The sequence below is a fragment of the Osmerus mordax genome, chromosome 4, assembly GCF_038355195.1.
Source record: "Osmerus mordax isolate fOsmMor3 chromosome 4, fOsmMor3.pri, whole genome shotgun sequence".
NCBI classification, from domain to species: Eukaryota; Metazoa; Chordata; class Actinopteri; order Osmeriformes; family Osmeridae; genus Osmerus; species Osmerus mordax.
Window position 1 is genome coordinate 12,672,939 of NC_090053.1, and position 12,993 is coordinate 12,685,931.

Below are 12,993 nucleotides of genomic sequence, written 5' to 3' on the forward strand. Positions count from 1 at the left end.
GTATACTCCTAAGTTCCTCCTATCTGTACGTACACAAACATCAAAGGACTGGGGGCGGAAGTTGGGGGGGTAAAGAGTCCCGCCCACATGCACACCCAGCAGGGAGTAGCAAGTGCTATAACAGTCTCCTGTCGACCGGCCTACCTTCTCAGTGACGGCACGGGCGCACTCGATGAGCTCCCTCTTGGAGAAGCTGTCTGTGGGTCTGACCTGCAGGGCCCCTGCCTTCTGCACCAGGTAGATACAGCCGTGGCCAAGCTCCTGCACACGAGTCTTGATTTGGAAGCCCACCTGGAAAAAACAGTCACCCGGCCAGTCAATGAGTTGTCGAGTCTGACAGACAGACAGTCAAGTAGCCGGCCAATCCACCTCCGCACAGCTCCATCCTGCTAACATCTATTTTCTCCATCCACATGCCACAAAAACGTTCCACATAGTAGATTGTCTGCCTCGTAGCAGCCAGAGGGACAAAATGCTGGCTTTCAGAAGCTGGAGGAGAGCGACCGATGGCACTACACCTTTAATTTCCTGACACACAGATTCATGGGTGGGTGGTACTTCATTATGAGCATCACTACAGGCTTTTAAGCTTGTGGGGGTACGATGTTGCCATGGTAGCCAGAATTTCCAGCAGCCAGTTATGTAAAGGGTATTGATAAGAGTGTGCAATGGTTATCAGGCTGTGTTTCAATACATCCCTTTCTCCTCTTAGGGGAGCTTTGAGCGCAGACTACACAGGTGTGGAGAGAGGGACAGGAAGATGGAGAGGCGCGAAAACCTCCCTGCTGAATATCTCACTGTCAGAAAACATCCTATCAAAGGACCCCACCCACCATCTAGGTTGTGTGTATCTGCAAATCCATGTGTTTACTTCCCAAACAAATGTCAATCCATTTCCCACTTGACTGAGGTGGGACCCTGAGGTAATGTTTATGTCACAAACAAGAATCCATGATGTCGACCGAGGGCCCTGTTTCAGCAGTTCAGGGACAGAGCTGGGGGGTCGACCTCTCACCTCCTCTGGCTCAGCCGTAGCAGCCGCCAGGTGTCCTTGATGGGCTAGCTGGCCGTAGTCGACCGTCACCTGGGAGGCCAGTCCACCAAGCTCTTCTGGACACGTCACAGACTTAGTCATCTGGAGCAGGGCACAAACACACGTACTGCAAGGTCACAGAACAAGCCTATGGATATGTAATGTAATGTATTAGGAATTAAAATAAAGACCAGTAATCACATTGAGGTGAGTTTGAGGTGGAGCGATTGAGGTGTGTTGTGTGCTCACCATCTCCTGTGCGGTAATGGCGATGGCCTTGGAGAATTTCACCATGGTGGTCTGGTAGTCTACAAAGGTTCCATCTGGCTCTGGGGGAGTTCCTTCTCCAAGCTGTCAAGGCCAAATAGCTTATTTTAATCAGCATTCCATCAACAATACATAAGCATTCTGGCTTTCTTGATTTTGGAGCAGGACAAAGCCAATTAATTTAGTCTGATTGCCATGACATCAAATGATGTAATATACACAAAATTCAACATGTTTTACTTCTTCCACATTTTCTGAATGACACTCCATAGTATTAAAGTGGTGAAGCTGTGCCCAGGATCATGTTGATGAATAGGACTCTATCTGCTGTTGGAACTGTAGGAATGGATGCTGTGTTCTCATAACTCCTTGCTTGCCAATCAAAGTTTCAGTGAAGACTCAAATTACCTTACAACTCTGAAATAACAGCTTTTGAGGCTTTTCACAAACCGTAAATCAACACATAAAACGTTGTTTCTTTGATTTAATAAAAGTGTATAGATAGATTACATAAATCAAATGTGAAATAAGCATTATTCTTTATGAGTGGTTCCACCCCAGACAAAGACAGATCACTGGAGGAGGCACAGTGACAGCTGACATCGCTGGTGTATTGGGCCTATCACTTCTCATCGATCACATCTGACTAATGAGTCTCAGCTGGAGGGACACTTCTCTTGGACAACTAGCACTAGGCCACAATCCACACACACACATGCACGCACACACATACACAGCTCACCCTGCCCATGGCCTCAGCAATGGACTCCACCATGCCCCCCACCATGCCACCCTCGCTGGCCGCCTCATTCAAGGTCACCATGATGTCATCCACCGCTTCCCTCATCAGCTGAGCAGCTTCAGCAATAGCATCATGGGTGTGGGCCGCCTAAGTATACAGACACACATATCCAGATCAGCCTTAAACACGACATGGAAACACTCTCATCATCATCATTATCATCATAATCAATTTTTATTTGGGGCATGCCTTTACAAACACTCAAGGACATCTTATATAAAATGGGCCTATATAGGTTGTCATGGCTCTAGGCTAATCAGCCTCCTTCCCCCTCTGTATGTGTGTGTGTCACTGTGGCTGCTCATGATCTCGTTACTTAAAACATCTCCATTTAAACCTTGTTTGTTCCTCTTTGTCAGATTGTTTAGTAGAACTCCAGTTCTCATGTCTGGATTATTATTTGGAATATCCCAGAGCATTTAGTTTGTTTGCACTTGTTTTTTGAGGATAACCTAGAGCTTTCAATATTTTGTGATATTTTTACCAGTAGGGAATCCTTGTTTTTGTTCTCTTGGAGACCTAATTAAAGAACTCTTATTTTTGACATCCTCTGCATGTGATTCCTTCCACTCCCCCTGACATAGGTAAATTAACTGGATAGGTGAGTTAATCCTGTATGAGAGAAATAGACCGTTGAATGCTAGAACATTCCACATCAACAGGCTATAACAATTACCCAACGCTCGTTGTGTTTGAGTGGTAGTACCTTCGGGTTACCCCCTCCCTCCTTGGCAGCATAGAGCATCTGCAGGGAAGATTCTGACAGGGTCTTGGTCTGGTCCAGGATGGTCATTTGCTGCTGTTGGTCGAGGAGCCTGGACGCCAGACCCACCGACGCCACAATGAGAGGCTCAAAGTAGCTGGCCAGCTGGGTCACCTGCGAGAGGAAGAGACCCTGGTGTGAGACGCTGGGATAATAAGTCGACTGCTCCGGAGAGAACTGGAGTCGGGAACTGGTAGTGGATGAGGCCCGCAGAGGCTGCGAGAGGAAACAGACAGACTAATACCTTGTGTCCCAGCTGGGCGGCTTCCCCTCTGGCTGCCGTGGTGATGGGATCGATGAGATGGCCAATCTCCTGCACGGAGGATGTCAGCTGCTCCTGAAGAGCCTGGTGGAAATGGCAACAACAACAACAAAAGAAATGGGACAAGGCTCTGAATGGAAACCTTGTATCCCAGAAGCAATGACAGAGCTTCGAGCATTAGAACCGACTGTACCTCAGAGGAGATGTCATCTCTACAGGGAAGGCTCTGACCCACAGCTGCTAGTGAGGCCTGCTCAATGTCCCGGATGCACTTGTTGATGTTGTCAATGGAGTAGTCACACTGCCTTTGTCCTGGTGCCTTGTCCCTGCCAACCAAGAGTGTGATGATGAGTACTGTAGTACATTGTGTTTTATTATATTTTGTCCTTGAAAGACAGTACCTGGCTGGATGTCTAAGATAGTTGTACCAACGTTTTGAAGTATTATGAAACAAAAAGTTAATCTTATTTACAGGACATTTGAAATCTGAAATTCATACCACATTTGCAGGAGGCTAGAGAGGAATGCCAGATACAGAACATGATGGATCTGAGGCGTGTGTGTGTGTCTGCGTGCGTTTTTGACGGTAGAGTGATAATGAGGAGGGAACGCACTTCTGTTCATGTCAGCAGGGGGGCCACTAGACTACCTTTGTGTCTGCTGTCATTCCAAGCAGAGGCAGCCTAGCGTAGCCTCTGAGCTCTTCTGCCTCCTCGTCTTCATTCCTTCCCTACAGAACTCCCTCAGCTGCTAAATGGGAGTTGGAAATGTAATCCACTACCACAATCATTTATTACTCTGCTGACGATCCACTTTTATCCCCTGCACTCCACAGAACATCCGGTGTAGACCTGTTTATAATTACGTATATGGCGTGGATGGGGGTGGCGCACACCTAATGGAGGTGATGAGGCTCTTGATTGAGTCTGACACTGTGCGGGAGTGGCCGGCCAGGACCGACCAGGTGGGGGGGTCTTTGGGGTTGATGATGAGCGATCGGGCCGTCTCCAGAAGGAGGGCAGAGCTGTCCAGCATTGAACGGGCCGAGCGCACAATTGGCTCCTGGGATGCAGAGCCCTGGGGAACGAGGGATGGGAGGAGAGAGGAGAGGAGAGCGAGTGAGAACAAGGGGGCGAGGATGGGGAACAGTTCATGTCTGTGCCTGAAGCGCTTTAAGAGCAAACACACTACACAGGTGTCGCAGCTCTCCTTCCCTGTTGACTTCCAGGAGATCAAAGGTGTCCTCCAAGCCACGCACTCAGGGATGGGATTAAAGATCCAGCTTTATGTGGTCGTGCAAAGAAACACCTTCAGTCTTTCTGATCATAGCCAAAGCTTCCCTCGACAATTAGATTAACAAGCTCAAGATTAGAGCAGCTGTGCTGAGAGAGAGTGCAGTTAAACACTGCCCTCCAACAGATTAGAGTCATAAAGCTTTTAGAGCTGTGTAAGGATTCTTTTTTTGTAGGAAGTAAAATCAATTCCATCTGGAGTCTTTTCCTGACTAAAAGAAAGAACAATTTCAGTGCTGACCTATTCCTCCAGCTAACAGAAACCACTCTGTACCATGCCTATTTCAGGGGGATTGAAAGCAGTAGACGCCAATGTACCGTATTTTTCGGACTAAATCGCTCCGGAGTATAAATCGCATCAGTCAAAAAATACGTCACGAAGAGGAAAAAAACATATACAAGTCGTACTGGACTATAAATCGTATTTATTTAGAAATGTATTTCACAAAATCCAAGACCAAGAACAGACATTTAATCTCGAAAGGCAAGTTATTCAACTACACGATAGCACACAGAACAACATTCACAGTTATTCAGCTACCCAATAGCATAAAGAACATACCTGGGAAGCTGAATAGGCTAAATTATCATAACAAGCTAGCACCAACAAGCAAGTTACAGGTAAGCTAGTTCACCAAGCTCCCGATCTCATTCCACATCACTGAATATGTTGAACTCGTTGGTTCATGTCAGTCAGTATGAATTCACATTTAAAAACATGTTAAATTACATATATTTTGATGTATAAGTCGCACCTGACTATAAGTCGCAGGACCAGCCAAACTATGAAAAGAAAGTGTGATTTATAGTCCGGAAAATACGGTAATCATGGTATGTTTTCAATGTAGATGTAGCTTTCAGCCTATTCCAAATGTGCAACATTTTTCTAGGGGATATAAATATTTAGACCGAATGACAAGAAAAGCTGAATTTACGAATCTATACAATTCCAAAATAGACTCCCAATCTCATCCCAATGCAAGAGAATTTCAGAAAAAGCAAATGCTTACCTCATTGCTAATCTGGGCAGGAATACTGGCAAACTCAGGGTTGGAGGCAAACGTGGAGAGATTGTCTACAGCCCCCAGGAGAGGACTGGTGGCAACACGACACCTGTTTCTGTTCTCCTCTGAAAAATCCCCATCTAAGGCCTGCAATAAAACAACAGGACAAGTCCTTGAGGCCACAATACTGCTACAACAGAGCCACATATCAGCTGCACAACAAATACTATTTTCAATAGAAACAGTAAAAGGAGCCCCTGCTGCAAATATATTCTTGCTAAGGGCAAACAGGATAGAAATTCCATTGCCAGAAAACTCACTTTGATAGTTTTGACGAGGTTGGCAGTGGTGTTGGCAACCTCTTTAGCTGACTGGACAAACTGCCTTCTGGCCACAGGGTTGGATGTTTTGGACGAGGCCAGGCGGCATGCATTGCAGAGGGCTGAGGTATGCTTTGCTACAATTGTGGCTGCAGAGAGAACCTAACAAACAACCAAACGAGAGAAAGAGACAGCATTACAAGGAGACATTCCTCTGAGAGAGCATGTCTAACTATGTTCCATAGTCGGCTGATGCTAAAACTTATCGGGCCATTTGATTTGAGTCACAAATGTGTTACCAGAGTAACAGTCTCCATATGCCAGGGAAAGGCCTTGTAGTCCGTCAGCAGTCACAGATGGGCTTTCTCACCTGTGAGGGACTACTAGCTGGGTCCACAAGGTTCTGACAGGCCATCTGGATTGCCTGGTTGGCACGCGCAAACTGGATAGGGTCCACCAGCCCCTCATGACCCGACTGGCTATTTGGATCAGACACACCCACCATGTAGGAGGCCTAAGGCAGGGAGAGAGTTTATTGTTTATGTTTTGTTTCTCCCCTGGGGAGCACTGCAGCCATGGCCAAAAGTATTGTCAGTGACATAAATTTAGTTTTGTGTGGTTTTCTGCTTCAGTATTTGTAGATTATATTTTTTACTTGTTTCTATGGTATACTGGAAAACAATAATAATCATTTCATGAGTTCTAAAAGATTTTATTGGCAAAAATATTAAATATATGTCCCTCCTTTTATCAGTCTGCTCTTTTAATCCAATCAATCAGAATGATAGTGATTTTACCTGAATATTGAAATCCTTCACACTTTCCCATGGGCTGATATGATTAGTTAAATGATGTTAGCTGGTCATTTTTTACCAGGACCCAAACATCTGTGAAATGTGGGTTGAAATCTTTTTTGTTGTTATTATTTTATCTAGAAACAGTGTGAATCAATATCATAACTGAAGCAGCAAACTTTAATGTCACTGACAATACTTTTGGCCATGGCTGTAGATTAGAAATGAGCTGTGAAGGACAGTTGGAGGAGCACTGGTTGGGTGTCAGCCAGGCCTGTGCAGAGAGAGAAGGAGGTCCAGTGATTCACGGTTCTAGGCTGAGATCTTACCTGTCCAGCAGCCTCTGTGAGCCCACACAGAGCCTTGGACGCCACACCCACACACTGGCCGAACGACAGCACGTCGCCAGTCTTACAGTGCTGGGAAATCCCTGCCATGGACTCTCCTAGGACCTGCACAAGCAGGAAACCAGGGAGAGATTTAGACCTTGGGTTGTGTATTACACTTTGTATTTGTGACATTAAAATGTATGGTGCATGAGGTCCTTTAAGGGAGCTGTATTGTACCTTGGAGTTTTCCATGACACTCTCAATGCAGTCAAAGTAGGATAGCTCACTGACTGGTTCATTGGGGTTGTCCAGCAGCCCCCTGACAGCCTAGTCCCAGAAGGAGACAGGGAGGGACAGGAATGCCATCAAGAAGTACACATTACTGAAGAAACCTCCCTCTCCTCACAACCAGCAACTGTTAAGTTACAGAAAACATTTTTTAAGTCTTGTTTTTAAAATGTGGAAACTTGTGTTGATTTTAAGTTAGACATTTAAGTGACTACACATTACATTTAGTAATTTTTTACATTTAGTCATTAATAACTACTCTTTACACAATCGTTTGTGGGAGTTAGGAATGTGGATTGTGCTTGTCAATAAATGAGCATGCTGCTCTCTCCACAACAAGGCACAGAAGAGGAAAGGTAATAAATGTCAGTCCACGTGAAGACTGTGGGCTGAGTGACTCAGAGGAAGTAGAAGAATAGGTCATTATTTTCCATGGAGACAGAGGACTGCTGGGCATACTTTCTGTCAATACTGAACACTGAGCCCTGAACACTATGCATCTAAATGAGCTGTTAATGAACACTCATGATCATGTCATGATAAAACATTGTTTTCACAATGAACTATATGAGTTGGAGTAATGAAAAACTAAATTTTCTGTTGCCTGTAGTAAACAAGAACGTCAACAAGCCTGTAGGGTTATACAAAGTTCAGTTGGTACAGTAAAAAACTACCTCAAGTTCCCTCAGAGCGTTGTCACACTCATTCTGCCCTGGTGCTTGCTGGGTACACAGCGTAATCAGCTGGTTAATGCTCTCCGTCACTGCTCTGAATACACAAGGGCAGATGCACAGGCTTTAAACATCCAACATTTCATGTACACAGACACACACAGTTCATTATGCACACTTTTATCAGAACCTCAGCCCCAGAAACAATTGAACACACAGCACAGACACGTTGAGGCCGTGTTGGGCTTGTGTTCAGCCTCTGTGAGCAGAGACAAGCCCTAGCTGCTGCTTCCATCTCTCTAATTAGACAGAGGGAAGTCAGTCAGGCCTGAACCCCAGTGGAGCAAGCTGCCTGCCAACCTCCACCAGGGGGGATTCTACACTCTCCTCCATTTCTCTTCCTCCTTTTTCTCTCTCTTTTTCACTTTCTGCTTTAGCAGCATGACAACAGAAAGAGAATGGCCATGGCAGTGAAAGATATTTCATAGCATCACAAGTTCGCCATATTATACTGTACTATACATATAAGGGGGACACAGTTACTATACATATTCAAACATGTTATTTGCATTGAACTGACTGTCTAAGGCAGAAATACTGTAATTTTCTATTTGCAGAAAGATGTGTTCTCAGTTGTGCCGGTCCATTGTGAATGGTCTTACCTCGCTGCTACAGCCAGGAGGTTCTTGGCATTGGCTGCTCCAGGGTCCACTGAGAGGGACTTGGCTGCCAGCAGCAGCTTGCTGGATGCCATGGAGATGTTCTTCAGATTACCAATAACTTGGATCTGGTCCTCTTTCCGCTGAAAAGTCAAGACACACATTTGGTTTCTTTTTTTATGTTGCCAAATGGTTAGTATACAGTTTTTTTTCTCTGTGTATGCTGTATCGGTCTAGGTGAACAGTTTCTGTAGTAAGCACAATTGGCATCCTTACACTAAGCAGAGCGCTATGAAACATGATTGGAGTATTTGTGAACCGTGGCCCCCACCCCACCTCACTAAAACAATACCCTTGCTTCCTCCATTAAACCTGATTAAGGCCGCACCGTCAAGCTACATCAACTCCACTCCCTGACGATCCCTGCAAAATTAATGGGCAAAATAACCAGAACAAGAACATCATCAAATATCTCATTACATTTGATTGTGTTGGAGCTCTCGGGACAGCCCTGTGACTAAGTGATTTAGATGAAAAGATCAAACGAGTCAAAATAGTTTAAGCGCTAAAGTGACAGAAAAATGTGAAAGCACTCAAAGTTTGATTACAGTACCTCATAGGCGTTCCAAATCCAAATATCCCCCCTTTGGTGGAACAGTATAACAAGCAAACACTCTTTACTGGGGGAATCACCATCAAGTGACTATGGAGCTCTGTCGATGGACGACGGAACCCACCTGGGTGTGTCCTGCCATCTCTATCCCAGCGTCCAGGAACTCGTCAAAGTCCTCACTGAACTTTCCGGAGGCTACGGCCAGCTGGCTGCTGGTGCCTCTGGAGGAATGGACCACGTCCCCAGCGGAGTGGTTGAGCTCAGCTGCTGTGTGGTTCAGGCCGGTCTGGGCCTCCTGGAAGGTCTTACTGCAGGGAGGGAGCTGTCGAGAGTGGAGACACATGTTACACAGCTGTAGTCTGTATGTTTCTTTAGATTTCCGCAGATCAGATTCGTATTTGTAGGAACGTTTACGATTAAATCATGAATGGGTACAAATGACCAAATAATTTGTGTAAAGACTGTTGAGATTATTGATATGTTTCCCATGTTTCAAAGTCCAAGTTGAGTGTAAGACTCACTGTATCCACCAAGAGCTTCTTGCTGGCTTCTCCGATGCTCCTGAGGGCCATGTCCACATCCTTCTGGCCAGGCAGGCAGTTCACACAGTTATTCAGAGAGTGGGACACAGCCTTGGCCACCTGGAACACAGCACAGCACAGCCCTGCTCAGCCCAACCCAACACTTATCCTACCAAGGCCCCATGGACCCAGAACACAGCTATACAATTCTGAGTATAATACAGCTTAAATGCAAATCAGCACTGAAGCGAAGCACAACAATCCATGTCACTAATTTATGTCACTGTCCCAGGCATTTGCCAACCAACATGTTTATCTCCCAGAGGGCACTGCCGAGCATCTGATGGCAGAGCTCTTGTGAGAGAAAATGCAAAAAACAGAGGAGAGAACACAGCAACTCTGAGGAGGGGGGTCATTGTCATGGAGAGGAGTTTTTATACATATCAGTCAGGGAGCAGAGGAGAGTGAAGGACCAGGGAGAGCCACCTGATGTGAGCATGACCAGGCTTAGACATCAGTAGGAACTGTCCTGACCTGTGCCAGTCTCTGCTGGCTCTCTGCGTCCCCAGGGTGGACCAGGGCCTGGTGGGCCTCGTGGATCAGCATAGCAGAGCCCTCCATGACGTACTGGGCAGAATCCAGCATGGCCGCGGCAGCCTGGGGCTCCTTGGTGCTGGCGGCCACACCTCGAGCTGCCTGGGCCAGCGTCCTTAAGGCCTGGGCTGTCTCCCTGGCAGCTACGCCTACACATGCAGCCGGTTACCATGGAGAGAAGATGGGGAGGTGAAGAGGGGATTCTCGTCATCATTCCTCCTCTAGACTTATTGTATCATGTTTTCAACTGTAATGCCTTTGCATAGAAATTGAATAATGTCTTTCCTAGCCAAATTCTACAACATTTAAATGTCATTATCTGTGAAAAACTTTAAGGTGAGCATGTTTAGCAGGTTTAATATGTATAATTGTGGAATAATTGCATAGAGTTCAACTAGACCACTATCATTTTGGGGCAAATAAACCACCCCCATTGTTAAAACAAATTAGTTTTAAAGTCAAATACGGCCCCATGTGGAATTTGGCCTTTACTTATTCTACACAAAACTGAGAGCGAAAGCATCAAATTGCATCAAATTGCATTATCCAGCCAAGTAGAGCCAATTGCTGAAGGAATGTTAAATCTCTTGAAAATAAGATTAATGAGGAGAGACTAGCACCCTGGGCCTGAGAGTGTGTGCTCAATCTAGGAGAACTCATTGTTAGAATACACTATTCAAATCTGTCTTCATCGGTTCCCGAACGAGCACAAATTGAGCTGGAATTGAGGGCAAAAAATGGCAGGCCATACAAGACCTACGGGGTCTTTCTTTTCTGCTAGGCAATAGTGATAACACCGCCACTAAATCAGGAATTTAATTACACTTGGATATCTCTTTATGCTCGTCAGAGTGTCTGCTACCTACTCAATCTTGTTTTCCACTTCAACAGCTTTATATGGTTCCCTTTGCAGCAAATATTTTTTTTTTGTTGCCATTACTCTTCTTGAAAATCAAGCCTTCTAACAAGACTAAATAAAAAGTCTAATAACAAGTGACCACTCTGCTGGTTGAGACAGATTTACAGTGTGAGTAAACAGGATGTGGTTCCTGTAGTTCCCCAGGGCCCTACCTGTGTAGTGCTCATTGCCCTGGGCTGCGCAGGTCAGCAGCTGGGCCATGGAGGAGCCCACAGCCTTGGATGTACTGCCCAGATCCTGGGCACACTTCTCCAGCTGGTGGATTGACACACAAACTATAAAACATCTCCACCCCGTCTTATCTCAATCCAGTTGGTGTTTTGGACGCTGTCGTTCACTGACCGATTCCCCAGGTAGAGGTTTGAGCTGGCTGTCAATGGCGGCCATCTTGGCATCCTGCAGCTCGCTCCTGAGGGTCTGGACGGCTCTGAGGGCGGAGTCGATCTCCAGAGGTCCACATGCTTCATGGGCCTGCAGCAACACGGGGGCACAAGCAGTCATCACAAACTTCTCATAAACGATTAATCAATCCCACTGTCCACACAAGACAATTGGGAAGTGTGGCATTGTCAGTGTTGCTTTGTATATATCTCCAGGACAGTGAGAAGGCTGAGTTTGGTCTGTGGCTGAGCGTTCAGTAGGCACCTTCTGGGTGGCAGTCCTGAGCTCTGCCAGGCAGGTAGCCAGGTTCTTAGCACACTGGCCAAGCTGCATGGCTGCAGCCTGGTCCGTCACTGTCGGAACTGCTGACTTAGCAGACGTCACCATCTTACTGCCAGGCTTGGAGGAAGAAAATAACAGCAACAGCATTACTGGGGCGGTTATATTACATAAACTAAATTGAAATGTATAAGAATGGCTTGATGTAAAGCTCGGCCGCTTGAGAAATTTACATATCTCGAAGACACAAATTACCTTTCGACAGTGAGGTGTAATATGATGTGCGTGTGGGAGAGAGAGGGGCTCCAGTACCTGCAGGAAGCTCTGGCTGGCCATGATGAGTGTGAGCTGGGCACTGAGCTCCTCCGGCTCAGCCTGGCTGCTCCGCATCCCCTGGACCAGCTGGGGGATGTGATCTGCCACCGCCTGCACACATGCACATTTCCATAGATCACATATGGGACACAACACAGATATGAATTTGAAGCTAGGTGAAAGTCATTAAAACTGCCCATCACAATTTTGCTATCTAGTGATATAACAGTACATGGGTGGATATTAGAATCTGACCCTAGAGGTATCTTGTTGTCAGTGTGAGTACCTTGCAGCTGTGCACTAGTTGCTGGTGCGAAGCCGTGTTCTTGTTGGAGGCTGCAGCATTCTGAGCAGCTGCTATAGTCTGGGTGGCAGCAGCAGCAGCCTGCTTAGCAGCAATCTGTTCCATACACAGTCACAAGATTCATTAGACATCACTGAGATCTTTAACATGGCTAAAAGTCACAGCAACTTAAACTCCTCCTCAACATGACTTGATTTTATCTTTGCAAGAGGCCACAAACATCTTCGTCAAAGGGTTCTTCACAAATCTCCCAAGAAAAAAATGATGTGTCATACTTTCATTTTAGTAATGAGCTCCCTTTTAGCATTGTTTTAACTTGTATGTCTGACGGTTGATGAATTGTAAGTTTAGCTAACAATACAGCCATAAAAGTCACTGAGGAGTGATTTGCTTAACATTTAGCAGACGCTCTTATCCAGAGCGACTTACAGGAAGTACAGGGACATTACCCCTAGGCAAGTAGGGTGAAGTGCCTTGCCCAAGGACACAACGTCATTTCGCATGGCCGGGAATCGAACTGGCAACCTTCAGATTAATAGCCCGATTCCCTAACCGCTCAGCCACCTGACTCCCTTTGAAGCAA

General features: G+C 46.0%; 1 protein-coding gene across 1 annotated transcript in view; it reads right to left on the minus strand.

Moving 5' to 3' along the window:
• The window catches only part of tln2b (talin 2b), an 82,795-nt gene that overhangs the window by 12,914 nt on the left and 56,888 nt on the right, over positions 1 to 12,993 (minus strand). The window contains exons 22-44 of the mRNA XM_067234240.1: positions 12,393 to 12,506; positions 12,104 to 12,217; positions 11,777 to 11,911; positions 11,474 to 11,602; positions 11,284 to 11,386; positions 10,153 to 10,361; positions 9,619 to 9,738; positions 9,222 to 9,419; positions 8,488 to 8,627; positions 7,829 to 7,922; positions 7,104 to 7,193; positions 6,867 to 6,989; positions 6,114 to 6,257; positions 5,744 to 5,905; positions 5,430 to 5,570; positions 4,023 to 4,204; positions 3,321 to 3,453; positions 3,110 to 3,211; positions 2,809 to 2,979; positions 2,043 to 2,189; positions 1,283 to 1,384; positions 1,016 to 1,135; positions 145 to 291 (exon numbers count right to left, since the gene is read on the minus strand). Coding sequence (XP_067090341.1) covers positions 145 to 291; positions 1,016 to 1,135; positions 1,283 to 1,384; positions 2,043 to 2,189; positions 2,809 to 2,979; positions 3,110 to 3,211; positions 3,321 to 3,453; positions 4,023 to 4,204; positions 5,430 to 5,570; positions 5,744 to 5,905; positions 6,114 to 6,257; positions 6,867 to 6,989; positions 7,104 to 7,193; positions 7,829 to 7,922; positions 8,488 to 8,627; positions 9,222 to 9,419; positions 9,619 to 9,738; positions 10,153 to 10,361; positions 11,284 to 11,386; positions 11,474 to 11,602; positions 11,777 to 11,911; positions 12,104 to 12,217; positions 12,393 to 12,506 — 3,120 coding nt within the window. The remainder of the gene's footprint in view (positions 1 to 144; positions 292 to 1,015; positions 1,136 to 1,282; positions 1,385 to 2,042; positions 2,190 to 2,808; positions 2,980 to 3,109; positions 3,212 to 3,320; positions 3,454 to 4,022; positions 4,205 to 5,429; positions 5,571 to 5,743; positions 5,906 to 6,113; positions 6,258 to 6,866; positions 6,990 to 7,103; positions 7,194 to 7,828; positions 7,923 to 8,487; positions 8,628 to 9,221; positions 9,420 to 9,618; positions 9,739 to 10,152; positions 10,362 to 11,283; positions 11,387 to 11,473; positions 11,603 to 11,776; positions 11,912 to 12,103; positions 12,218 to 12,392; positions 12,507 to 12,993) is intronic.